At 34.9% G+C, this 22,466-nt stretch overlaps 1 protein-coding gene across 12 annotated transcripts in view; it reads right to left on the minus strand.

The window, feature by feature from the left end:
- The window catches only part of SGCE (sarcoglycan epsilon), a 70,985-nt gene that overhangs the window by 14,525 nt on the left and 33,994 nt on the right, over window positions 1-22,466 (minus strand). For all 12 annotated transcript variants that reach the window (XM_001169282.4, XM_009453639.2, XM_063815443.1 and 9 more), the window contains 3 exons: window positions 18,947-19,145; window positions 3,524-3,686; window positions 887-1,098 (listed from right to left, as the gene is read on the minus strand). In XM_001169282.4, the coding sequence (XP_001169282.1) occupies window positions 887-1,098; window positions 3,524-3,686; window positions 18,947-19,145 (574 nt within the window). The remainder of the gene's footprint in view (window positions 1-886; window positions 1,099-3,523; window positions 3,687-18,946; window positions 19,146-22,466) is intronic.

Genomic DNA, 22,466 nt, shown 5'->3' on the forward strand with positions numbered 1-22,466 from the left:
CATTGATATTTGGAACATTAAGACTATATGCTCATGGGATCTTGCATGATGTGGAAATGCTGACATTGTCACTATTAAATGCAACCAGGCAGCATTTGCCACCAGGTTTATGACATTACTTGGATGAGTACACATACAGCGATGGAATACTGATGAGAAACACATAGAAAAATGAAAAAAATGGAGATTAAGAATCAAGGCCTTGATTGAAATAAATTCTATGACATAATGAAATCAAGCTACATGTAAAAATGAAAGAATTTGTTACTTGCTGCTTTATTAATTTTTTATCCTTTGCTTTGTTGCCCTGACTTCCAGATAATCTTGGGAGATTACCTTAATTGACATAGATGTCCTGAAGGTACTAACTATTCATGAAGTGAAGACTTGTTACTCAAATTATACCTTATTTTCATTAATTTACTCCTAAGTTGGGTTTTAAAAATATATTTTAAACATTAAATTGTGTTACCCTGTTTGACAGCAGAATGATTTCAAGAGTTTTGACCATCACTTCTGATCAAACTAACACAATTTTTTTAAGTGCAATTACCATGTCAGTAGATTCTGCAGTCTCTGCTCATGCAAGATGGCTTGTATAACCAAAATATCTAGCCTCAATTATTCTTGGGACTGTTTTGCCAGTGTGAATTTACATCTAGCCTTAATAATTTTTGAATAAAGTAATTATATCCCCTAATTTGATTTACTAGACTCAAAACTATTTTAATTCATTTTAAAGGAATAAAGTATTGCAGTTTGGACACAATTTCAATTCATTTACAAAGTGTTTTATGAACCAAATGAAACTTTGCTTTTAATGGAATCTTCTATGTTGTTATCTTAGCAGGATCTCTAATTTTCTTATTAGTTTTAAAGTACTCACACGCCTTCCCGTCGGCAGCACATGATATAAGCAAGTATTAGAAAAAGGACCAGTGCCACTGCCGAGGGCACAGCCAGTGTAATTAGGAAATCCGTGTAATAGTCTCTGCTTTTCAAAGAATCAGAAGGGGGTTTGTATTCTCCACCATCAGGTAAAATCCCCTCTCCACGAATCACTTCCTGATAGGTGGACACTTGCTTTGTTTTATCAACCTGATATAAAAGACAATTACACAACAAATTAATCTTTGCAAACATTAAGAGATTTTAAGATCTGGATACACTAAAACATTCTTTGACAAATTATCTAAAAAGCTATCTTTTCCAATTACTTTATCACCTCTTGAATTTGCAAGTATTTATTGGAGGTAGGGAATGTAACGAATGAAAGTAATAAAGGCTTTACTTTGGTCTACTTTCTATGTTCTTCCTAAAACATATATACATATACATTTACATGTGTACATATTTAACATGTGTGTGCCTATACGTGTAGTTGTTCTTTTTCAGTTTCCTTCCTCTAAAGCAGTAGTCCTTTACACTACCATGTAAATGTCTTATTTCCTAGTGGCAAAGCTCAAGTGCAGATTTTACCAAACCTAAAACTGGCTGAAAACCAGGTATGCACGTATGGTTTCTAAGTTTAGCGAAAGAGAAAAGGAAAAAAAAAAGAGGGACAATTTCCAAACGTGTCGTCCTTGATCTTTCTGCCTTCCAGCTGACAGAAGTAACTTTTATGGAAGATAGTCTAGGGAATATGGAACCTATCCCAGTCTTACTTAATTCTATCCCAGTATCAAAAACAAACAAACAAACAAACAAACAAAAAAACTACAACAGTTGCACTATGTTAATTTACCTCCACATTAATTGAGCTGCTTTCACTGAGTTGCATTTAATTATGCTAAGGTTTTTATTGAAGGACACTAAAAATGTAGCCATGTGAAATTTGCTACTACATTTGCTACTAAAATAAAATGCTGGGGAGAATTAGTTGCAGCATTATTCAGTATCTTCTCCCAAAAAACTCCACTTGAAAAATTTTGTTAATAATACAGTGTTAGTAAAAACTTTTGTTTTCTGCCAAGGAATTGATGTGCCTCCTTTTTAAGAATGAGAACTAAATATGAATTTCATTTATTTTTGTCCTGCACATTGGCGGCTTGTTGTCCAACACAGCCTTATGCTTATTTTGGGGGGGTGAAATTTAGGTCCTGATTTTCCATTTCTTTTATATTTTATTTATTATGTTTACTGTATGACTCTTATTTAACCTTCTGAAATCTTTTGTGGCAAGATGTGGCATAAAAATAAATACATGTAAAATAAAAAATAAAAATTCCCAACTTTTCCACTTATAAAGCCTTAACAGATAAACAAAAATCTTCAAGGAATATATCATTTTTTAACTTTTAGAGACTGGGTAATAGTCCTAAACATAAACTCATTTTCCAGAACAACCACAAGTAAAATGGCATTGTTAGGGTCTGCTGGCCACTGATGATGCTGGGAGAGGAATCTAAGTTATGGTTGCAGCTGCTCATTCTCCTGCACCCTTGTATCGTTAGCACCATGATTGAACAAATTTTCCTATAATAATTCAGCAAATTTGCCTATAATAATAATTTTACTTGATTTAGGAAGACAAAGAAGGCCATTTTTCTAAAGGCCATGAGACAAGAGGCATGAGAAGAAGAGTTCAAGGCAAAAGGCCACAAGGAGTGCTAAGTGTTGCAATGTGAGTAATATGTTCTCCAGGATGCAGCTGGCTCTCTAAGACATGAAGTGATAATTGTGTTTATGTGTCAATAACTTTGTTCAAATGTCAACTTTAAACTTAGATCTAATTCACTCACCACCAATCATAAAGAATTGACAGAAGTTATATCTAAAAGATCACTAAATAATTAAAACATCAGTTTGATACATTAATATGAAAAGAAAAAAAAACAAAGAATTGAAACAACTCTCCTGCTTTTCAGATAACAGGATCAAAATATTATATACAGACATATAAAATATGCAAACATATGTAAAATATTACACATATCTTACATATATTTGAAACCTTACATTTTCCTAAATCTGTTAACATGCAAATTAAAATGTGATTTGGAAAGAAATATTATGTTTATGAATTATGGGTAAGATTCTAACTTTCTTCACTTGGAATTGTCTCTTGTTTCTTGGACTTTCCCTATAATTTGAGTTGTCAGAACATTAAATCATAGCACAATACTGCTTTATTTTCAGATTTATTATTGTACTCCATCCTTTCCTTCCAAAGTGGGTTAGTGGCAGAATATTTAAGAAGAATCTTTCTGCACATATCACACTAACTCCACTATCTGTGCTCATTAGCAGCTATATGGATGTCCAAGGGGTTCATTTGGACCACCTGCCAAGCTAATCCAGCCCCAGCAACTAATCAAGGATAGAATAAGTACAAAAGTGGATATATTCTTTCCTAAATGGATGCACTGTCAACGAGCTTACCAGATCCTTAATCTCAAGGGAAGTCAACTGCAGTTAAAGTAAACCCAGGATTTATTCCTAAAAGCAGTTCAGGTTTTAGTCAAATGTTAACTCCAGCCACATTATTTTTAACTAAACTTGCAAAAACAAAATAAAAACTTACCAATGAAATTTTGCACCAGTCAATGTAAAATTGAGTACGAAATTTTTTATCACATGTTATTACAGGCTCCATTTCTTGACTACATCTCAATTGATTCTGTGGATTTTCAACTTCTCGTAAACAAGAAGAAAACGGGACATCTGCACCAACCATGACATAAACGCTGTAAAAATGTGAAACCCTCAGGTTATCCTTTAAGAAAATTGAAAACACTAAAAAACAATCCACCTTAAAAGCAGGATTTAGCCTTCTGAATCGAGAGATTAACTAGACTCATCCCTGAGGTAGGGGTCTCGGCTCTAAAAACAATGATTCATGTAGGGGCTTCCTTTCATTCATTCCTTTATTCAACCAATATTTACTGAGTGCTTTGGTATACCAGATACTCTCTCCATTCTATGTTAATTTCTAAAACTTTATTTCATCCCATTTATTTTCATTCAATATAAACATGCATCATATTCTGATTACTATATTTAGTAATTACTATATTTAGTAGACTATTTACATTAAAAACATTATCCTTAAGGTAAATTAGGAAATAACCCCACTACTACAATAATAAATAACTAAGTAATACATTTCACTTAATTTTCTTGTAATAAAACTCTTAAATTACATCCCTGGAGGTATGGAGCTTTGGGTAGACATTACTATTTTACCTATCAGTTCTGTTAGTTTTTCTGCTACACAAACCCCTATATGCTTGGTTTCTCATTAGAAGGCCTTGCAATCTTTTATCTAAGACATTAATATAAGGGTAAAACTATTGTTTGGTAAACACAAAGAGGCAAACAAAATATTTTGTTGGTTTGGGGGAATTATGGGGAAAGATCTCTACTTAACTGGCTAAAAAGATTTCACAACAGGAAATAGTGACAACAGTATTTAAATAATCTTGGAGCAGCTTGAGAAGATAGGAATCTCATTGGCCTTTCAAAAGAAAAGAGAAAACCAGGAAAATACTACAAGTAAATACTGTTCCTTTTCATAATGACAATGCTAGGGAAAAAATGGCAATGTAAAATGAAATAAAACCATCAAAATTCTAGCTGCCTTCTTTGCAGAAGTTGACTAACTGATCCTAAAATTCCTAAGGAAGTTCATAGCACCCAGAATAGCCATACACACACACACACACACACACACACACACACACACACAAATTTGGATAAGGAAAAACAAATTTGGAAAACTCAAAATTCCCAATTTGAAAACTTACTCAGAGCTACAGTAAGCAAGTCATCTGGTACGGGCATAGGAACAGACAAACAGATCAACGGAATAGAACTGAGAATCCAGAAATAAACTCTCACATTTAATAAACTGATTATCATCACAGGTACCAAGACAATTCAAAAAGGAAAGAATAGTTGTTATAACTAATGGTGCTGGAAAAACTGGATATCCACATATCCCGTCCTACCTAAGAAGGCAAATGAGAAGCATATGTGAAATTTATGGTCTTGAGGCATAGGCTCACTAAAAGATTGAAAACTAATCATAGAATTAGTTTTTATAACTAATGGTGCTGGAATATATATATATATATAATAGTTGTTATAACTAATGGTGCTGGAAAAACTGGATATCCACATATCCCGTCCTACCTAAGAAGGCAAATAAGAAGCATATGTGAAATTCATGGTCCTGAGGCATAGGTTCACTAAAAGATTGAAAACTAATCATAGAATTACAGAATTCTTCCCCTCCCACAACACCTGACCACCATATTACTAAAGGTCTACTTATATTCATTCTTTTTACTCCATACATTAGTCCAGCTATCAAGAAAAAAATTATAAAACATACTATACAGCAAAAAGCACAGTTTGAAAAGACTGAACAAGCATCACACCGGAATCAGATATGGCAGAGATGTTGAAATTATCAGACCAGAAATTTAAAACAACTATGACTAATATGCAGAGGGCTCTAATGAATAAAGTGAAACTACTTTGCAAGAAATGTTAAAATAACTTCTTTTGAGAGATGGAAAATGATATAAGTCAGAAACTCAGATCTACATAAAAGTAGAGCATCAGAGAAGGAATAAGTGAAGATAAAACCTTTTATTTTTCTTAATTGATCTAACAGATAACTTGTTTAAAATAATAATAGCAACAATCTATTCACCATATATCCATAAATGTATATATCTACATATATGTTTATATACACTTATAGATAAGCAAAATAAATGACAGCAATGATACAAGAGAGATGAGGGAAAGACAGGGATTATTTTATCATAAGATACCTGCAATACCTAGGAAGTAGTGTAATTTGAAAGTGAACTTGGATTGGTTATATATGTATATTACAAACTCTAAGACAATCAGTAAAAGACACTTTAAAAAATACAACTGATGTGTTAAAAGAGGAGAGAAAACAATCATAAAAAATGCTCAATGAAAACTATAAAAAGTGGGAAAAGAGTGGAAGACAAAAATAGAAACAAAAAACAAAGGCAACAAACAGAAAACAGTAACAAATGTGGTAGATTTATATTTTATTTTATTTTATTTTAATTTTATTTTATTTTTGAGACACAGTCTCGCCCTGTCACCCGGGCTGGAATGCAGATCTCAGCTCACTGCATCCTCCGCCTCCTGGGTTCAGGCAATTCTCCTGCCTCAGCCTCCCAAGTAGCTGAGACTACAGGTGCCCACCACCACACCCAGCTAATTTTTGTATTTTCGGTAGAAATGGGTTTTCACCATGTTGGCTAGGCTGGTCTCGAACTCCTGACCTCAGGTGATCTGCCTGCCTCTGCCTCCCAAAGTGCTGGGATTACAGGCGTGAGCTACCATGGCTGGCCTCAATAATCACTTTAAACATCAATGGTCTAAATACCCCATTGAAAAGACAGAGACTGTCAGAGTGGATTGAAAAACAAGATCCAACTATACTCTTTATAAAAAATATCTACTTTAAATAGGAAGACACATATACATTAAAAGTAAATGGGTGGAGAAACATATACTATGCTAACAATAACTAAAAAGCAGGAGGAGCTATATTAATTTCAGACAGAGCCAACCTCACAGCAAGGAAACTTATCAGAGACAAAGAAAGGCATTACATAATGATAAAGAGGTCAATTCTTTAAGAACATAAATCACTCCTTAATGTGTATATGCCTCATAACAGTGCATCAAATTACATGAGGCAAGAGCTGATAGAAGTGCAAAGAGAAACAGATGAATCCACTATTATAGCTGGACATTTCAACATCTCTCTATCAGAAATGGACACAACCAGCAGGCAGAAAATTGGTAAAGACATAGTGAAACTCAGTATCATCATCAGTCGACAGGTTTTAATAGACACTTAGAGACTACTTCATCCAAAAATAGAATACACATTCTTCTTAAGTACATATGAAACATTTAGCAACATTCCAGACCATAAAAAATTAACAAATTTAAAGGAATAGAAATCATACACTGTCTGCTCTCAGACCCCGGTAGAATTAAACTGGAACTCAGTATCAAGAGATAACTGAAAAATCCCAAACTACTAGGAGACTAAGCAACATACTTCAAAAATTGCACATGGATTAAAGGAGAAATCTTGGATGAAACTTGAAAATATTCTGAATTAAATAAAAATGAAACCGTAACTTATCAAAATGTTTACAATTTGGCAAAAGCAATACTTAGAAGGAAATTCATAGCATTGAATGCATACATTAGAAAAGAAGAGAGATCTAAAATCAATAATTGAAACCTCCCCCTCAGGAAACTAGAAAAAGAAGAACAAATGAAATCCAAAGTAAGCAGAAGAAAAAAAAAATCAGATAATCTGCACAGGCCTATATGTAGTAAGGAAATTGAATCAATAATTAATAATCTTCTAAAGCAGAAAGCATCAGGTCCAGATGGGTTCACTGTTGAATTCTACCAGACGTTTAAAGGAGAAATTATGCCAACTCTCTACAATATTTCTCAGAAGACAAAAGCCAAAAGAATACTTCCTATCTCATTCTATGAAACCCAAATTACCTTAATACCAAAACCAGAAAACAACATTACATGAAAAGAAACTACACACCACACCAGCATCTCTCATAAACACAGGTGCAAAAATCCTCAACAAAATATTAGCAAATCAGATTCAACAATGTATAAAAGGAATTATACACAATGATCAACTGGGACTTTCCCCAGTTATGCAAGGCTAGTTCAACATCCAAAAATCAGTTAATATCACATCAACAGGCTAAAGAAGAAAAATCACATGACAGCATCAGCAGATGCAGGAAATGCATTTGACAAAATCCAATGGCAATTTGTGAAAAAAAAATTCTTAGTAAACTAGGAATAGAGGGGAATTTCCTCAATTTGATACCTACAGCTAACATTACTCTAAATGATGAGAAACTTGAAGTTTTCCTACTAGTATCAGGAAAAAGTTAAGAATGTTGCCTCTCATCACTGTTTTTTAACATCATACTGGAAGTCCTAACTAATGTAATAAAAGACAAAAAGAAAATAAAAAGTATACAGATTTGAAAGGATTAAATACTGTCTTTCTTTGCAGATGATATGATTCAAAAGAATTGATTAAAAACTCCTAAAACTAGTGAGTGATTACAGCAACGTTGCAGGAATCAGTAATAACCTTCCAAAACAGAAAGCATCAAAATACATGAGGCAAGAGCTGATAGAGCTGATACTAAGATTAATATAATAAAGTCCATCACTTTCCTATATACCAGCATGAACAGGTAGAACTTGAAATTAAAAACACAGGCCGGGTGTGGTGGCTCACACCTGTAATCCCAGCAGTTTTGCAGGCCGAGGCAGGTGGGTCACCTGAGGTCAGAAGTTTGAGACCAGCCTGGCCAACATGACAAAACCATCTCTACTAAAAATACAAAAATTAGCTGGGCATGGTGGCACACGCCTGTAGTCCCAGCTTCTCAGGAGGCTGAGCCAGGGGTTGAACCCAGGAGGCAGAGGTTGCAGTGAGCCGAGATTGTGCCACTGCACTCCAGCCTGGGCGACAGAGTACCCTCCAAAATAAAATACTTAAATATAAATATAAGTCTAATAAAATAGGTACAAGATCTGTATGAGGAAAACTACAAAACTGATTAAAGAAATCAAAGAAGACCTAAATAAATGGAGAGAAATTCCATGTTTAATGGATAGGAAGACTAAATATTGTCCATATGCCAGTTCTTCCCAAATTAATTATAGATTCAATGTAATCTCAATCATATTCTCAGCAAGTTAATTTGCGGATATTAACAAACTTATTCTAAAGTTTATATGGAGAAACAGAAGACCCAGAATAGCCAAAACAATATTGAAGGAGAAGAACAAATTTTGAGGACTGACACTACCCAACATCAAGATTTACTATAAAGCTACAGCAATCAAGACAGTGTAGTATTGGGAAATAATTGACAAAATAGATCAATGAAACAGAATACATATTTAGAAATAGACCCACATAAATCTATTCAACTAATCTGTGGCAAAGGAGCAAAGGCAATACAATGGAGGAAAGACAGTCTTTTGAACAAATGGTGTTGAAAAAACTAGACTTATACATGTAAAAAATGAATCTAGATACATATGCCCTTCACAAAAATTAACTCAAAATGCATCACAGGTCTACATGCAAAATGCAAAACTATGAAACTTCTAGAAGATAATAGAGGAGAAAATCGAGATAACCTTGGATTTGACGATGATTTTTTAGTTACAACACCAAAGGCACAATCCATGAAAGAAAGAATTGACAAGATGGACTTAATTAAAATTAAAAATTTCTCTTCTGCAAAAGACACTGCCAGTAGTACAAAAAGCCACAGACTACAAGGAAATATTTGCAAAATGCATATCTGATAAAGGACTGTTATCCAAAATATACAAAAAACACTTAAAACATAAAACAACAAACAATCCAATTAAAAATGGGCCAGAGGCCAGATGCAGTGGCTCAAGCCTGTAATCTCAGCACTTTTGGAGGCCAAGGTGGGCAGATCACTTGAGGCCAGGAGTTTGAGACCAGCCTCGCCAACATGGCGAAACCCCATCTCTACTGACAATACAAAAATTATCTGTGTAAGATGGCATGCTTCTATAGTCCCAGCTACTTGACTTGGGAGGCTGAGGCATGAGAATCACTTGAACCCAGGAGGCAGAGGCTGCAGTGAGCCAAGATCGCACCACTGCACTCCAGCCTGGGTGACACAGTAAGACTCTGTCTAAAAAACAACAACAACAAAAAGCCAGAGACCTTAACAGACACCTCACCATAGAAGTTATACTCGTGGTAAATATGCACATGAAAAGATGCTCCACTTTACATATCATCATGGAAAGACAAATGAAAACAGTGAGATACGCAACACACAGATTGGCCAAAATCCAGAACAGTGGCAATATCAAATGCTGGCAAGGATGTGAAGCAACAGCAACTTTTATTCATTGCTGGTGGGAATGCAAGATGGTGTAGCCAATTTGGAAGACAGCTTGGCAGTTTCTTACAAAATAACATACTTTTACCATATGATCCAGCTATCACTCTCCCTATATTTACCCAAAGGAGTTAAAAACTTATTTCCACACAAAAGCCTGCACATGGATATCTATAGCAGCCTTGTTCATGACTGCCAAAATATGGGGGCAACCAAGATGTCCTCCAGTAGGTGAATGATAATTAAACCGTGGTACATCCAGAAAATGGAATATTATTCAGTGCTAAAATGGAATAAGCTATCGAGCCATGAAACGATATGGAAGAAACTTCAAAGCATATTACTAAGTGAAATAAGCAAATATGGAAAGGCTACAGACTACTTGATTCCAATTATATGACATTCTGGAAGAAAAACCACTATGGAGACAGTAAAAACATCAATGATTGCCAGAAGTTGGGGGGAAGGCGGGATGAACAGGTGGAACATAGATGACTTTTAAAGCAGTGAAACTACTCTGTATGATACTATAATGATGGAAACATGTCATTATACATTTGTCCAAACCCACAGAATATAAACCACCAAGAGTAACACCTAATGTAAGGTAGGGACTTTGGGTGATAGTGAGTTGTCAGTGTAGGTTCATCATTTGTAACAAATGTACCACTCTGGTGGGGGATGTTGATAATGGGGGAGGCGATGCAAAAGTAATCTCTGCACCTTATGCTTAATTTTTCTATAAACCTAAAAATTCTCTTAAAAATAGTATACGCACAAAAAAGTCAAAGACTTTAAGAGCTAAAACTATTAAACTCTGAGAAGAAAACAGGTGTAAATATGACCTTGGATTAGGCAATGATTTTTAAAATATGACACTAAAAGCTCCAGCAGTAACAGAAAAAAAATAAATTGAACTCTATCAAAATAAAAAAGTTCTGTGCTTCAAAGAACACCATTAAGAAAAGTGAAGACAATCCATGGAATAGGAGAAAATATCTGCAAATCATATATTTAATAAAGGACTTGTATATAGAACATATAAAAACTCTTACAACTTAATCAAAAAATGAATAATTCAATTAAAAATGGCAAAGGATATGAATAGACCTATTTCCAAATATGATATACAGATATCTAATATGCATATGAAGAGATGCTCAACATCACCAGCCATCAGCAAAATAGAAATCAAAACCACAATGAGATACCACTTCACTTTCACTAGGATGGCTATAATCAAAAAGACAGATAATAGCTAGTGCTGGTGAAGATATGGAAAAGTTGGAACTCTCCTATTTTGCTGGTGGAAATGTAAAATGCATCTGCTTTGGAAAACAGTCTGGCAATTCCTCAAAATGTTAAATACAGAGTTACCATATGACCCAGCAACTCGATTCCTAGGGATATACTTAAGAAAAATGAAAATATATGTCTACACAAAGACTTGTACATGAATGTTCACAATGACATCATTCATGGTCAACAAGTGAAAACAATCCAAATGCTCATCAACTTATAAATGGATAAACAAAAGATGGCATATCCATAAAATAGAATATTATTCCATGATTAAAAATGAAATACTAATTTATTCTACAACATAGATGAAACTTGAAAATGTTATACAAAGTGAAAGAAGCCAGTCACAGAAGACCACATATTATATAATTCCATTTATACAAAATGTCCAGAATAGGCACATTTATAGAGACAGCAAGTTCCTTAGTGGCTGCCTAGGGGTAGGGGTGGGGGTGGGGGTGACTTCTAATGGGTACAAGGGTGGGTGTGTGGTGTTGGGATAATAACAACTTTCTAAAATTGGTTATAATAATGATTGCATGACTGTGAATTTACTAAAAGTCACGATTTAAAATTGTACATTTTAGATAGGTGCATTGTATGATATGTGAATTATATCTCAATAAAGCTGTTATTTTTTTAAAATGAAATGAAATAAAAGTACAGCACAAAAGTTCAAAGCTATGTAAATGTAAATATGAAGTCATGACCAAGCCTGAGATGACAACTGTGTTCGAGAATATGTTCACACAAATTCATTTGCTCTACACATCAAATTTATATTAGGATTTAAGACTCATTTGAAAGATTATCTTTTAAAAAACCTATTGTACCTTTGGGAAACAAATAGTAAATAATGGGCAAAATTAAAGATCAAATTAAAAATTCAGAACAAAAGTAGAGATGAGAAACCATTGGTATTTAGATGATCAGAGGATATAAACATATTCGATTTAAAACAAGTTATTACTTTTAAGCCTCGCATACATTCAGTTTCTATCCTTTTAGTAACTACCAAGGCAACACCATATTTTTCCTTGGTAATTGTGAAATATATTTGTAAGGACCGAGATTAAATGAATGTTTCTTACAACTGTTAATGGCCCTCTTGCTTAGACAAGACATTGATTTGTATTTGCAATTAGTAAGATTTTTAATTAATTCCTCTCAAGGTAACATAAATGGGCATAAGAGATTTTCATGCTTTGAAATGTTTTTTTTCTTAAATTATAAAACCAGTATAAAAACATTACAGAAAACCTGAGGTATAAAAACAAAACTCATTTATATTGCCAAAAGAACTATTTTCATTTTCCAATGTACCTTGCAGAATATTTTTCAAATGCATATATTTTAATCTAATTGCAATAATCTCTAAAATATAATTTTGTATCCTGCTTTTTCACTTATTGCATCATAAGCATATTCCACATTGTAATCTTTGTAATTATAGTTTTATGGCAATATAATTTCTTTTTAAGTACACATGATTTATTCCGCAATTATTTCAGAGTTGGACAACTAAGTTGCTTCCAATTTTTTGAAGTTATAAATAATATTACAAAGACTATCTCTGCATATTCTTTAATGTGACTATCCTAAAAGAGAGGTCTAGAAGTGGAAACATTTTTATGACAGTTGACACATACTGCCAAATTACTTTCATCTCTACTTGGATGATCCATAAGCTTTTCAACTTAATATGTTCCAAACTGAGCTCATCATTACCCCACCCCACCTCCACCTGTTCCTCCTTCTATCTTCTTCTCTCTTGGTGATTGACATCCCCAAATGCTCAAGTCATGAACTCAAGCACCATCTCTTTGACTCCTCTCCTTCTCTCCACATATTCAATCCATCATCAGTCTCTGACATTTACCCTGAAATAACTCTCATACACACCTGTCCACTTTGTTTTGTCCCACTGCTACAACTGTAGTTCTAGTCACCATCACCTTCCACAGGGAGTGAAGGAACAGCCCCTTAATGGTGCTCCTTGAACCCAGTCTTTGCCACTGTCCTCAGGTAGCCTACTGGCTAAATGAATGCACGAATGAAAAGCATTATACCAGTTTAAAAACAAACGGAACACAGATGTCATGCTCAGAAGCAGGAGATATTGGATTTGTCTCATTAAGTTTTTTTAAAAAGTATATTTATGGCTTCTTTTGTAGAATCACTAAGTTTGAACATGCTGGCTTTTAAAAATATGTAATTTTGTCTGAGTCCATGTGTAATAATAATAACTATGCTACACATGCTAAAATTATGTTTTTCATAATCTGTTGTTTTCCTTTCAGCTAGTTGTTGTCAAAATTTTAAATTTGTATGAAGTGAAAATGAGAATGATCTTTACCTTTATGACCCTAGCACATGTTTTCAAATTTCAAATGTGTATAAACAGATGAGACAGGAGGCTATTATCAAGTATAAGGCTCTCAATGAATGCTAACAAAACCTGGTACTTCAAAAGACTAGAGACTGGAGTGCACTAGATAGAGTTGTTTCTTGTGAAGAATTTTTTTTCTCCCAACAATTCAATTTCTCTTCTTTGAGGTAAAATGCATTTATTGAGGCCTTTAGATTTATAATGTGAAGAAACAAGTAATGGTAAACAATTTAAGTAGAAACTCCACTGTTTCCAGCAATAGCCAAATAAATAGATCCAATGATTGTATTTTTTCCTAATTGCCCAATTAATGAATATACTTTGTTATTTTATGTATATAGAAGATAAAAGACAGTTTAGAGAAGAATATGTCCATATATGTTACATGTTGCCTGGGAAATGTTGAGCACTCAAAAGCAGCAGCACGAAACTTCCTGCCTTTTCCTCCGCCCCACTTCTTTCTAATGTACATACCTGCAATTAATCAATCAAAAAGTAAGATACAAAATAAAGAATGAAAGATGTATGGGATTATAGCAAAACACATATAATAAAATAAACAAGTGAAAAAGTCACCAGAAATTAGGAAAACATTGAAAACTTGACAGGACTAATAATTCTCTTGCAAGCCAGAGCACTGCATTTGGCACTTAATTTTCTTGTACCCAAATTGAAATAAAAAAAAAAAAAAAACAGTAAATGTCACAGTTCTCATCATTAGAGAGGGGAAAGCATGACTATTCCTTAGAGACCTAAATGTTTTATTGGCACTAAATTCTAAAAGAATTTTTTCATGTGTTCATGTTCCTCTTGTTCATGTATCCTCTGGCAGGGGAAAATGGATGCTATTGGGTCCCCTAAAATCCCAGCACCTATATCCACACAGCATTTCCTCCATTCAGTCTTCCCTATTCTACAAGTGTGATCTCTCTAAAACAAAAATTTTAGTATCAACCATTTCCTGCACAGGTCCCTAATGCTTCAGGATGAAATCCAAATAACTTTTCCCAGAAGACAACGTCTTACATGGTCTGGTCTTTGCCCCTTCTGGATCTCTTTCTCCATTTCCACACTAAGTAGATTTCTGAATCCACTATGCTCTCTCCTACCTTCGGTACTCGCCCAAGCCCTTTCCCCTGCATAGCGTTCCCATTTCTCATTTTCTCAGCAGGCTAATTTGTACTTATATTTTCAACTCAGTCAGCCTTCAGCTCCTCTATAAACCTTTTTCAGGTGTAGAAATGTAGTGAGAGAGGAGCCCTCTCTGTGATGCCTCAATTGTGGTACTTAAAACACCGATTTTAGTTATCTGATTATTTGCCTGCTCCCTAGTAGACTGCAAGCCTAGATTGTGTTTTTAAAATCACTGTACTCCAAAGACTAATAAAATATTCTCCCATTAAAAAAATACTGAATAAACATTAAACTATGAAAGAAAAAATGATAGAACTCAGAAGAGTAGATATTAAACATATAGTTGCATTGACTTCATTTGTTTTTTTGTTATAAAAATTGATACAGGTTTCCAATTTTATTAAAGGCATTTGCAAATATTTCTATATCACCACTATTCCATAAAAGAAAGGATATTTGTACCAAAATTATAGGAGGGACATCATTTAAGAATAAAGGGCAATTCAGCCAGGCACAGGGGCTCACGCCTGTAAGCCCAGCACTCTGGGAGGCCAAGGCGGGTGGATCATGTGGTCAGGAGTTCCAGACCAGCCTGGCCAACATGGTGAAACCCCATCTCTACTGAAAATACAAAAATTAGCCAGGCACAGTGGCAGGCGCCTGTAATCTCAGCTAATCAGGAGGTTGAGGCAGGAGAATCGCTTGAACCCAGGAGGCAGAGGTTGCAGTGAGTCGAGATCCCACCACTGCACTCTAGCCTGGGTGACAGAGCAAGACTCTGTCTCAAAATAAATAGATAGATAGATAGATAGATAGATAGATAGATAGATAGATAGATAGATAAAGGGCAATTCTGTAAGTTACCATAGATAGAGACAATTTCAGAACTCTACTGAAATTGGCCCAGGATCATGACTTTCCATCAGACCAATATTGGGCAGCCATTGACTTCCATTCTTTTCCTCAAGTACAACTTCTCACTGAGGCCTTTGACATACAGCAAAAAGCAGACAATCAGTGGGAGTACTTTGTGAGATGGTCTAGAGAATAAACTAGGATTCTCTGTTGTTGATTGAAACTGGATCCACATGCTTTGGTAACCAGAGGAAATAGTGGTAAGTTTGACAATCTCTTAGGAAAAGTGAGTATATTCTTTAATCCTCACACCCCATCATTCCCTTCATAGCCACCATTTACACTACATCACTCGCCTGTGGTTGGCAGCCATGACATGCCTGGAATGAAATATGAACCTGCTCTTCTTCCCACCAGCTTTATCCCAGGCTAAATACATCCACAAGGACTTAGCCTCTGGCTCAGCATCAGGAGGAAAAGTAGCACCAAGATCATGCCCAGAAACAGCACAGTTGCCTTGGGGTTATCAGTCTGGCAAGTGAAAATGAATCTTTTCAGAGGGCTCAGCCTTCCTTTGCAGGAGCTTATTCACTTTGAAGTAAATCTTCATAATCACTTTCTGTTTGATTTAGGAGAAGTTTGAAAGCTGTCAGTGAGTTCTGCAGAGATTAAAAAAAATGCTCATCAAGAAGGATGAGGAGCTCAGATGCTGCAGGTTGGGCTCATGGGGACTGACACTTAATGACACTTCAGGCAGTAGAAGGGTAGTAGATTTACTCTGAGGTTCTACTACTGAGGGCTACTCTTGGTCATCTGCTGTTTAACTGACTATACATATGAAATATGAAAAATTTTGCACTTATTACTTGTGGCTGACATGTGTAATAAATAGGAAATAATTTCATGGAGATCTTTTTCTTAAATCTGGGACTAAGACTTATGCTAAGTATTACACAAAGCACATTTATTAGGTGCCTAGTTAATACTTCTGAAGTGTATGAATATATTTTTAAACAAAAATTTTTACAAGGGATATAATTCCTTTGCTAGCTCTGAACCTATTTCTTGATCTTTTTAATATTTCATTTTTAAAGGATTTATAGCCCCTGATATTTTCAAAAGAATATACAAAGGCAGAAAGCATATTAAATGAATTAAAAATCATAATATACACAGGTAAAAAGGAAATAAAGTATTAGTTAAGCATTGGATTTTTTTCTAAATTTAAGGCAACAGGGCTAAAAAATTGTTTCTATTACCATGATTTTATATAACTAAAGAAAACATGCAAAATCATTTGCAGCGACAAACTTTTTTTTCGAATTATAACTCAAGTAAGATTTTATTTTATGAGTGTTTGTATACAGACACACTGGAGTAATAGAGCTGGCATTGTGTACAATTTATAGAAATGCTATTTTAAAAGACTCCATATGAATATTTTGTAAAGGTTAAGGCTTAACATTAAATTAAAACTCATGGAAAGCGTTTCAAGTTGGGAAGGGATCTGAGACAAGAGTCCAAATAAATGCCACAGGACTGATTCTCTCAAATATCTGACGGCATGTGCCACCCTCTAGCAGGTGTTGGGGGTCAGTCAGTTAGTGATTGAATTCTCAAACAAGTACTTGTAGGACAAAAATTCTGTTCTTAATATAGAGTCACATGCTCAGGCCCAGCCCTAGGCTCAAAGAATCAGTCTCTAGGGGGAACAAAGGCCAGGAACCTATCTGTATTTTTAGTAATGTTCTATTAGCAATTTTCAGGCTAGACATAGTTGGAAAGCAGTGCTTTAGGTCACAGTTTGGTTTATGGAGTTGCTTGGTTCAATTTAGTTTAGTTCAGGTTCTAAAAGTACCTCGATGGGTGGGACCTGCACTACTAACGAGAAAAAGTGAGACCAGAATAAAGCACAACAATGAAAAACTCTACCAATGCCTTGTTTTTGTGCTGTTTCCTCCAACATTATTTGGTCATTGTTTTAACAATTGTGGAACACATTACCTTAAGAAAACTGTTTTAAAAACCGCATATTTGGAGAATGCCTTCAGGGAAGATACCCCCATTCATCTCATTCCACGGTTCTGCTTTAATTACTTTATAGGAAAGAGAACCATGTTGTAACTATGAAGTAAAAATTTAAGCTCTAGAATTATGTTTTCATATAGAAAGCCAACTAGGTACATAGACAAGAGATAAAGCAACCATTTTCCTCAAAGGACTTCTATGTATGCTTGACTGATTTCAAAATTCATTGCTATAAAACAGAAGATAAAATTTAATTCTGAAATTTTTAAGTTGGACTTTACAGCTCACTGTTTTTCCCCATCTGCCTTTTACCTACTCCCACAGACTGCATCCATGTGTACATAGTTCTCCTTTAAAGCTATCCTTAAATTTAATTCTTACTAATCCAGGTATTCTAGCTAATTCTAGATATCACCTGTATAAAAGTGTTTCCAGGATTATGGGCGAAGAAGTTGAAAGGGGAATATGCTATGCAAAATGTGATTTATTCCACAGACTATACTTTTATAGGATTGAGGGAGGAAAAGCAAATCTGCCTCAACCTACAGATTAAAAATTAAAGATCAAAGTTTGTCTTGATAATAACTTTACCCAGGCAGGATTCTTTCTTGACCTCCACAAGGTCAGAAGTCATGCTTTCTATCTGCACAGCTTGAGAACTGACAAATACCTTTCAAATGCATTATCTCACTTAATCATTATAACAACTCTGAGGGAGAACATAATCCCCACAGGAACAGATGAGGAAGTTGAGGCACTGAGGAGTTCAGGGTTTGCCCAGTGTCACCCAGCTTGTGAGTGACAAGGTCAGGCTTTAGGCCTTTGTGTCACAGGAATGGGTTTCAAATCCACCCCAGCCATCAGTCACTGACACATGGTGGAAAGAATGTTAAAGATGAAGAAATAGTTTCCTAGAATAAAGTTACAGCAGTCTGTGCATCCTTCTGCAGCTAATAACTGGGGCATCAATTTCCTTTGAAATTCATGGCCCTAAATAATCAGCTTCTTAATGGAAGGTACAAAAGACTTAGTGCTGTAATTTATGATGCTGATCCTCATCTACAATTAGATTTCACAGACCAGGAACTTGAGATATAAAAAACCACTAACACAACATCTTTGTCAATATAGAAAATTACTAGTATGTTCATATCTTTACAATATCTATTTCTTATTAAAAAGAAAAATGCAATAGGCCATCTTCCATCTATACTAAGTTTGATAAGATCACCATATTTAAAAATCTATATATAAGGCAATGAGATAAAGGTCTGCTTACCCCTCCTTCAGGTCATTAATGGGAAGTGGCACCCTGCCACCCCTGTCTAGGGCCGATGTGATGTTTATGGCGTTCAGGCGCTCTGGCTGCCACACATTTTTCACTGCCCCAAGAAAGTCTCCAAGAACCTCACTGGCCAACATTTCTTCTACATTCATATTCTTAATGAAGAATTCTGCTTGATATGGCAACGGGAAGTCTAATTTTGGTGAAAAAGGGCATGCATATCTTTAATGAAGTAGTCTTTTAAAAAGGAAACAAAAGAACAATTTGCGATTTGTTGAGTTCTGTCATAATCCTGGCAGCAGGAAGCAATATTAATACTGACTTTAAAGGCTTTCTGTTTAACAGAGGATGTATCTAAAAACATAACTGACATTAGAAACAGAACTTTATCTACAATATAATAAAATCCAAGGCTCATCAGAGGCTCATCAGGGCAATTTATAGTTATAGAATTTGGCAAAACAACTAAGAAAAGCTAAATCTACATTTTAAATTTATAATATTACTGATCTTTTGGGGAGCATGCTAAAATATTACTTTTTCTGAAATAAAAATCAATTATATGTCCAAAAGGAATTCTAAAAACCAGAACAATTCCACAGTTTTTAATCACACTATAATTAAATATTCTAGAAAAATTATAAAGTTCTCATGGAATTTCACTTCACATTGTTGGAGATTTAGTGTTTTTTCCTCCTCAATGTGTCATCAAAATTTCCCTCTAAATATTTCATGATTAACATCTTAAAACAACCCCATGTCAAATTCAGCCTTTCAATATGAGAAACTGTAAGTAAATATAATTTGTTACTCAAATGCTACTCTTCAATTACAAATCATCACTCTCTATATTCTAATTGTTCTCTTACGATAAATAATAGCTTTCTGTTTATTTAATAATATTTCTGTAAGAATAAAGGTTAATTTTTTAAATGTATGTACTGTGAGGCAGGCCAAGCTAGGGGACTTAGGTGAATTAGAACATTTAATTCTCACAACAAGAGGGTGAGTAGCTGCTTGTGTTTTTCATTGTACTTTCATATGTGAAAGCTTATCTTTAGAGAGGTCCAGAAACTTATCTCATAATGCGAACTTACCTTGTACGATTTTTATCTATGCTAAAAGAGACTGCATATATAAGGTGCTCAGCAGAGCTCCCAAAACATAGTAGGAGCCTATAAAATATTAAATGTTAGCTCTAATTATAATAATATGGAAAGGTTGATTATCTGAATTTTTACTTTAAAAAGACAAGAAAATGTTTCTAGGTGCTACACAGATTTAAAGTCCCCAGTAGTAATTACACTATGTATATCCTCTCATTTATTTCAATAAAATTCATGTATCTGTAAGATATTCCACTTTTATTTAATGAACAAAAAATAAAAATTACATTAAGTACCTAAAATCTTGGTTAACTTATTTCTTATGAAGCATCCTATTAAAGGACATTTGATGCCTGAGATGAAGTCAAAGAAGAAACTACGGCTTCAGAATTTTCAAGAGTTTTCTAGAGTGTGGTCATCACTTTTTAAAGATTTAGTTTTTCAAAGCCCTAATCATAGAAAGTTCTTTGCTTATCTCCTATATTGTTACTTGTTCTGCTTACAATTTTGTTAGATTTCCTTAATGTATAGCCCATCTGCAATTTAAAATATATTTATTCTCATATATGCAAATAAATTTCCTGTTTTATAGACATATTTCCTGTTTTATACAGATAAATAGCTTAATCATGCTACATTTATCTGCATACCTAGAAATAGTCATGCAGAAATGTGTTATGAGAAAGTTTCTTGGCAATAAATAATAAAATATTTATAAATAATACAAATACAGCTTTTGAATATGCCAGAAGTCTAAAATCTATTCATTTCATTCAATGTTTTTACATCCAGTTTTCTTAAAAAGTATCTAAAACTTTTTTCTTATGATCAGTGCTACTTTCTGGAGAATTATTATCTGGCTTTTCCTGTTCCACGTGACCCAGCTTCATGGCTCCTTTTCTGAGACCTGCTGCAAAGCCTGTGGTTGCCACCACACCCCTCAGAGGCTTTGAGCTGGGCAGCTGCCTGCTATCTACCCATCCAAGAGCTGCTGCCAGGCCTCCCAGAGATGAGTCACAGCAGCTTTCTAACTCTGGGGAAATCCCATGCCTGCTATATTTGGAAATCACAGAGGCCAAGAGAACAGTAGGCCAACAGATTGGTGGCAGGCCTCTGAGGCACTAAACCCAATTTAGAGAATCACTTTATGTACTCTCCTTGAGCTTCATGCGGTGTGAGTCTACATGACTAATTTCCCATTAGGTCTCTCAGAACAGGAGATAGCTGGGCAGGGAGTTGGACAGAGCATGATTACCCTGATATATAACTTTTGTTATTTCTTTTCCTAAATCTAATCTGGGATAAATAACATGAGTGTAGGCCATGCTCAAACATGTACATCCTACTGCACATATACATTTCTGTCTAGACCAGCAAGGACAAATGCATGGACTTTAGTGCAGTGGTTCAAATAGGTTTGGGCCACTAACCCTACACAAAAAGCAGAGGAACAAGCACTGCCTGGAGTAAAGGTGGAGGCTTCTAAAACCTGTCTACTACTCCTTCTCACTAGCACACCTTCCAAACCCGTTATTTAGACAAAGAGCCCTGCTGCCAATTTTCAATCCTACAGTTGTCTAGCAGTCTTCCATTAGTATCTACTTGACCACAGGTCCTCATACGTCAACAACAACATCTATTGAGATGCCTTGAGTAATCTGTATCTATAGCACTGAGACTAGATTTGAGAAGGAAGAAGTTCAAACTATAGAACAAGCTTTCAATTTGTAGGGACTCTCACACCTGACAGAGTTTTGAGTCCCTTTGAGAGCATAATGGTGAGGTGAGATGGTCCAAGGCCACTGTAGTATAACTTTATAACTGTAATGATGAATTCCTAAGGAGGAAGGAAACTTTTCAATTATTCTGCTCATTAAGTGTATTCCAATTCTACAGGGCCAGCTTAGACAGCATGTAAGCATCCAATCACCACTGTAGTCAAGAACAAAAATCTCCCTGATCCAAACATAAATACCTACCAAAAGCCTTTGGGGAGTGGCAGAGTGGACAGGGAGTCTTCTGTCCAGGCCCACAGAACTGGCACTTGGACTTGCTTTTCATATATGAAGGTCATTTTAAATTTTAAACTTGCACATTTGTTGTCTACAATTGATACCGGTAAACACCTGGGGGAAAACATTCACTTAAGGGGGTTTAAGTGTTCAAGCAATCTCTCCATACACGTTTAATTTTACAGAAATTCCTTCTTTCATATCGTGTAAAAGTAATTTTTAACCCAGCCTTGACTGCATTATCCTTAATGCTAAATTAGTAGGTTCTGATAAAATGTTTGGTGTTTGCTCATTTGTTTTTAGTTGCACTAGTAAATAGAAGCAAAAATTCCCCTATCAAGAATGCACAATTGTTTTCTTGTTTTTAGAGGGAAAAAATTCTGGATCAGTTTCCCT

Source organism: Pan troglodytes, chromosome 6, assembly GCF_028858775.2.
Source record: "Pan troglodytes isolate AG18354 chromosome 6, NHGRI_mPanTro3-v2.0_pri, whole genome shotgun sequence".
In the NCBI taxonomy this organism is placed as follows: domain Eukaryota; kingdom Metazoa; phylum Chordata; class Mammalia; order Primates; family Hominidae; genus Pan; species Pan troglodytes.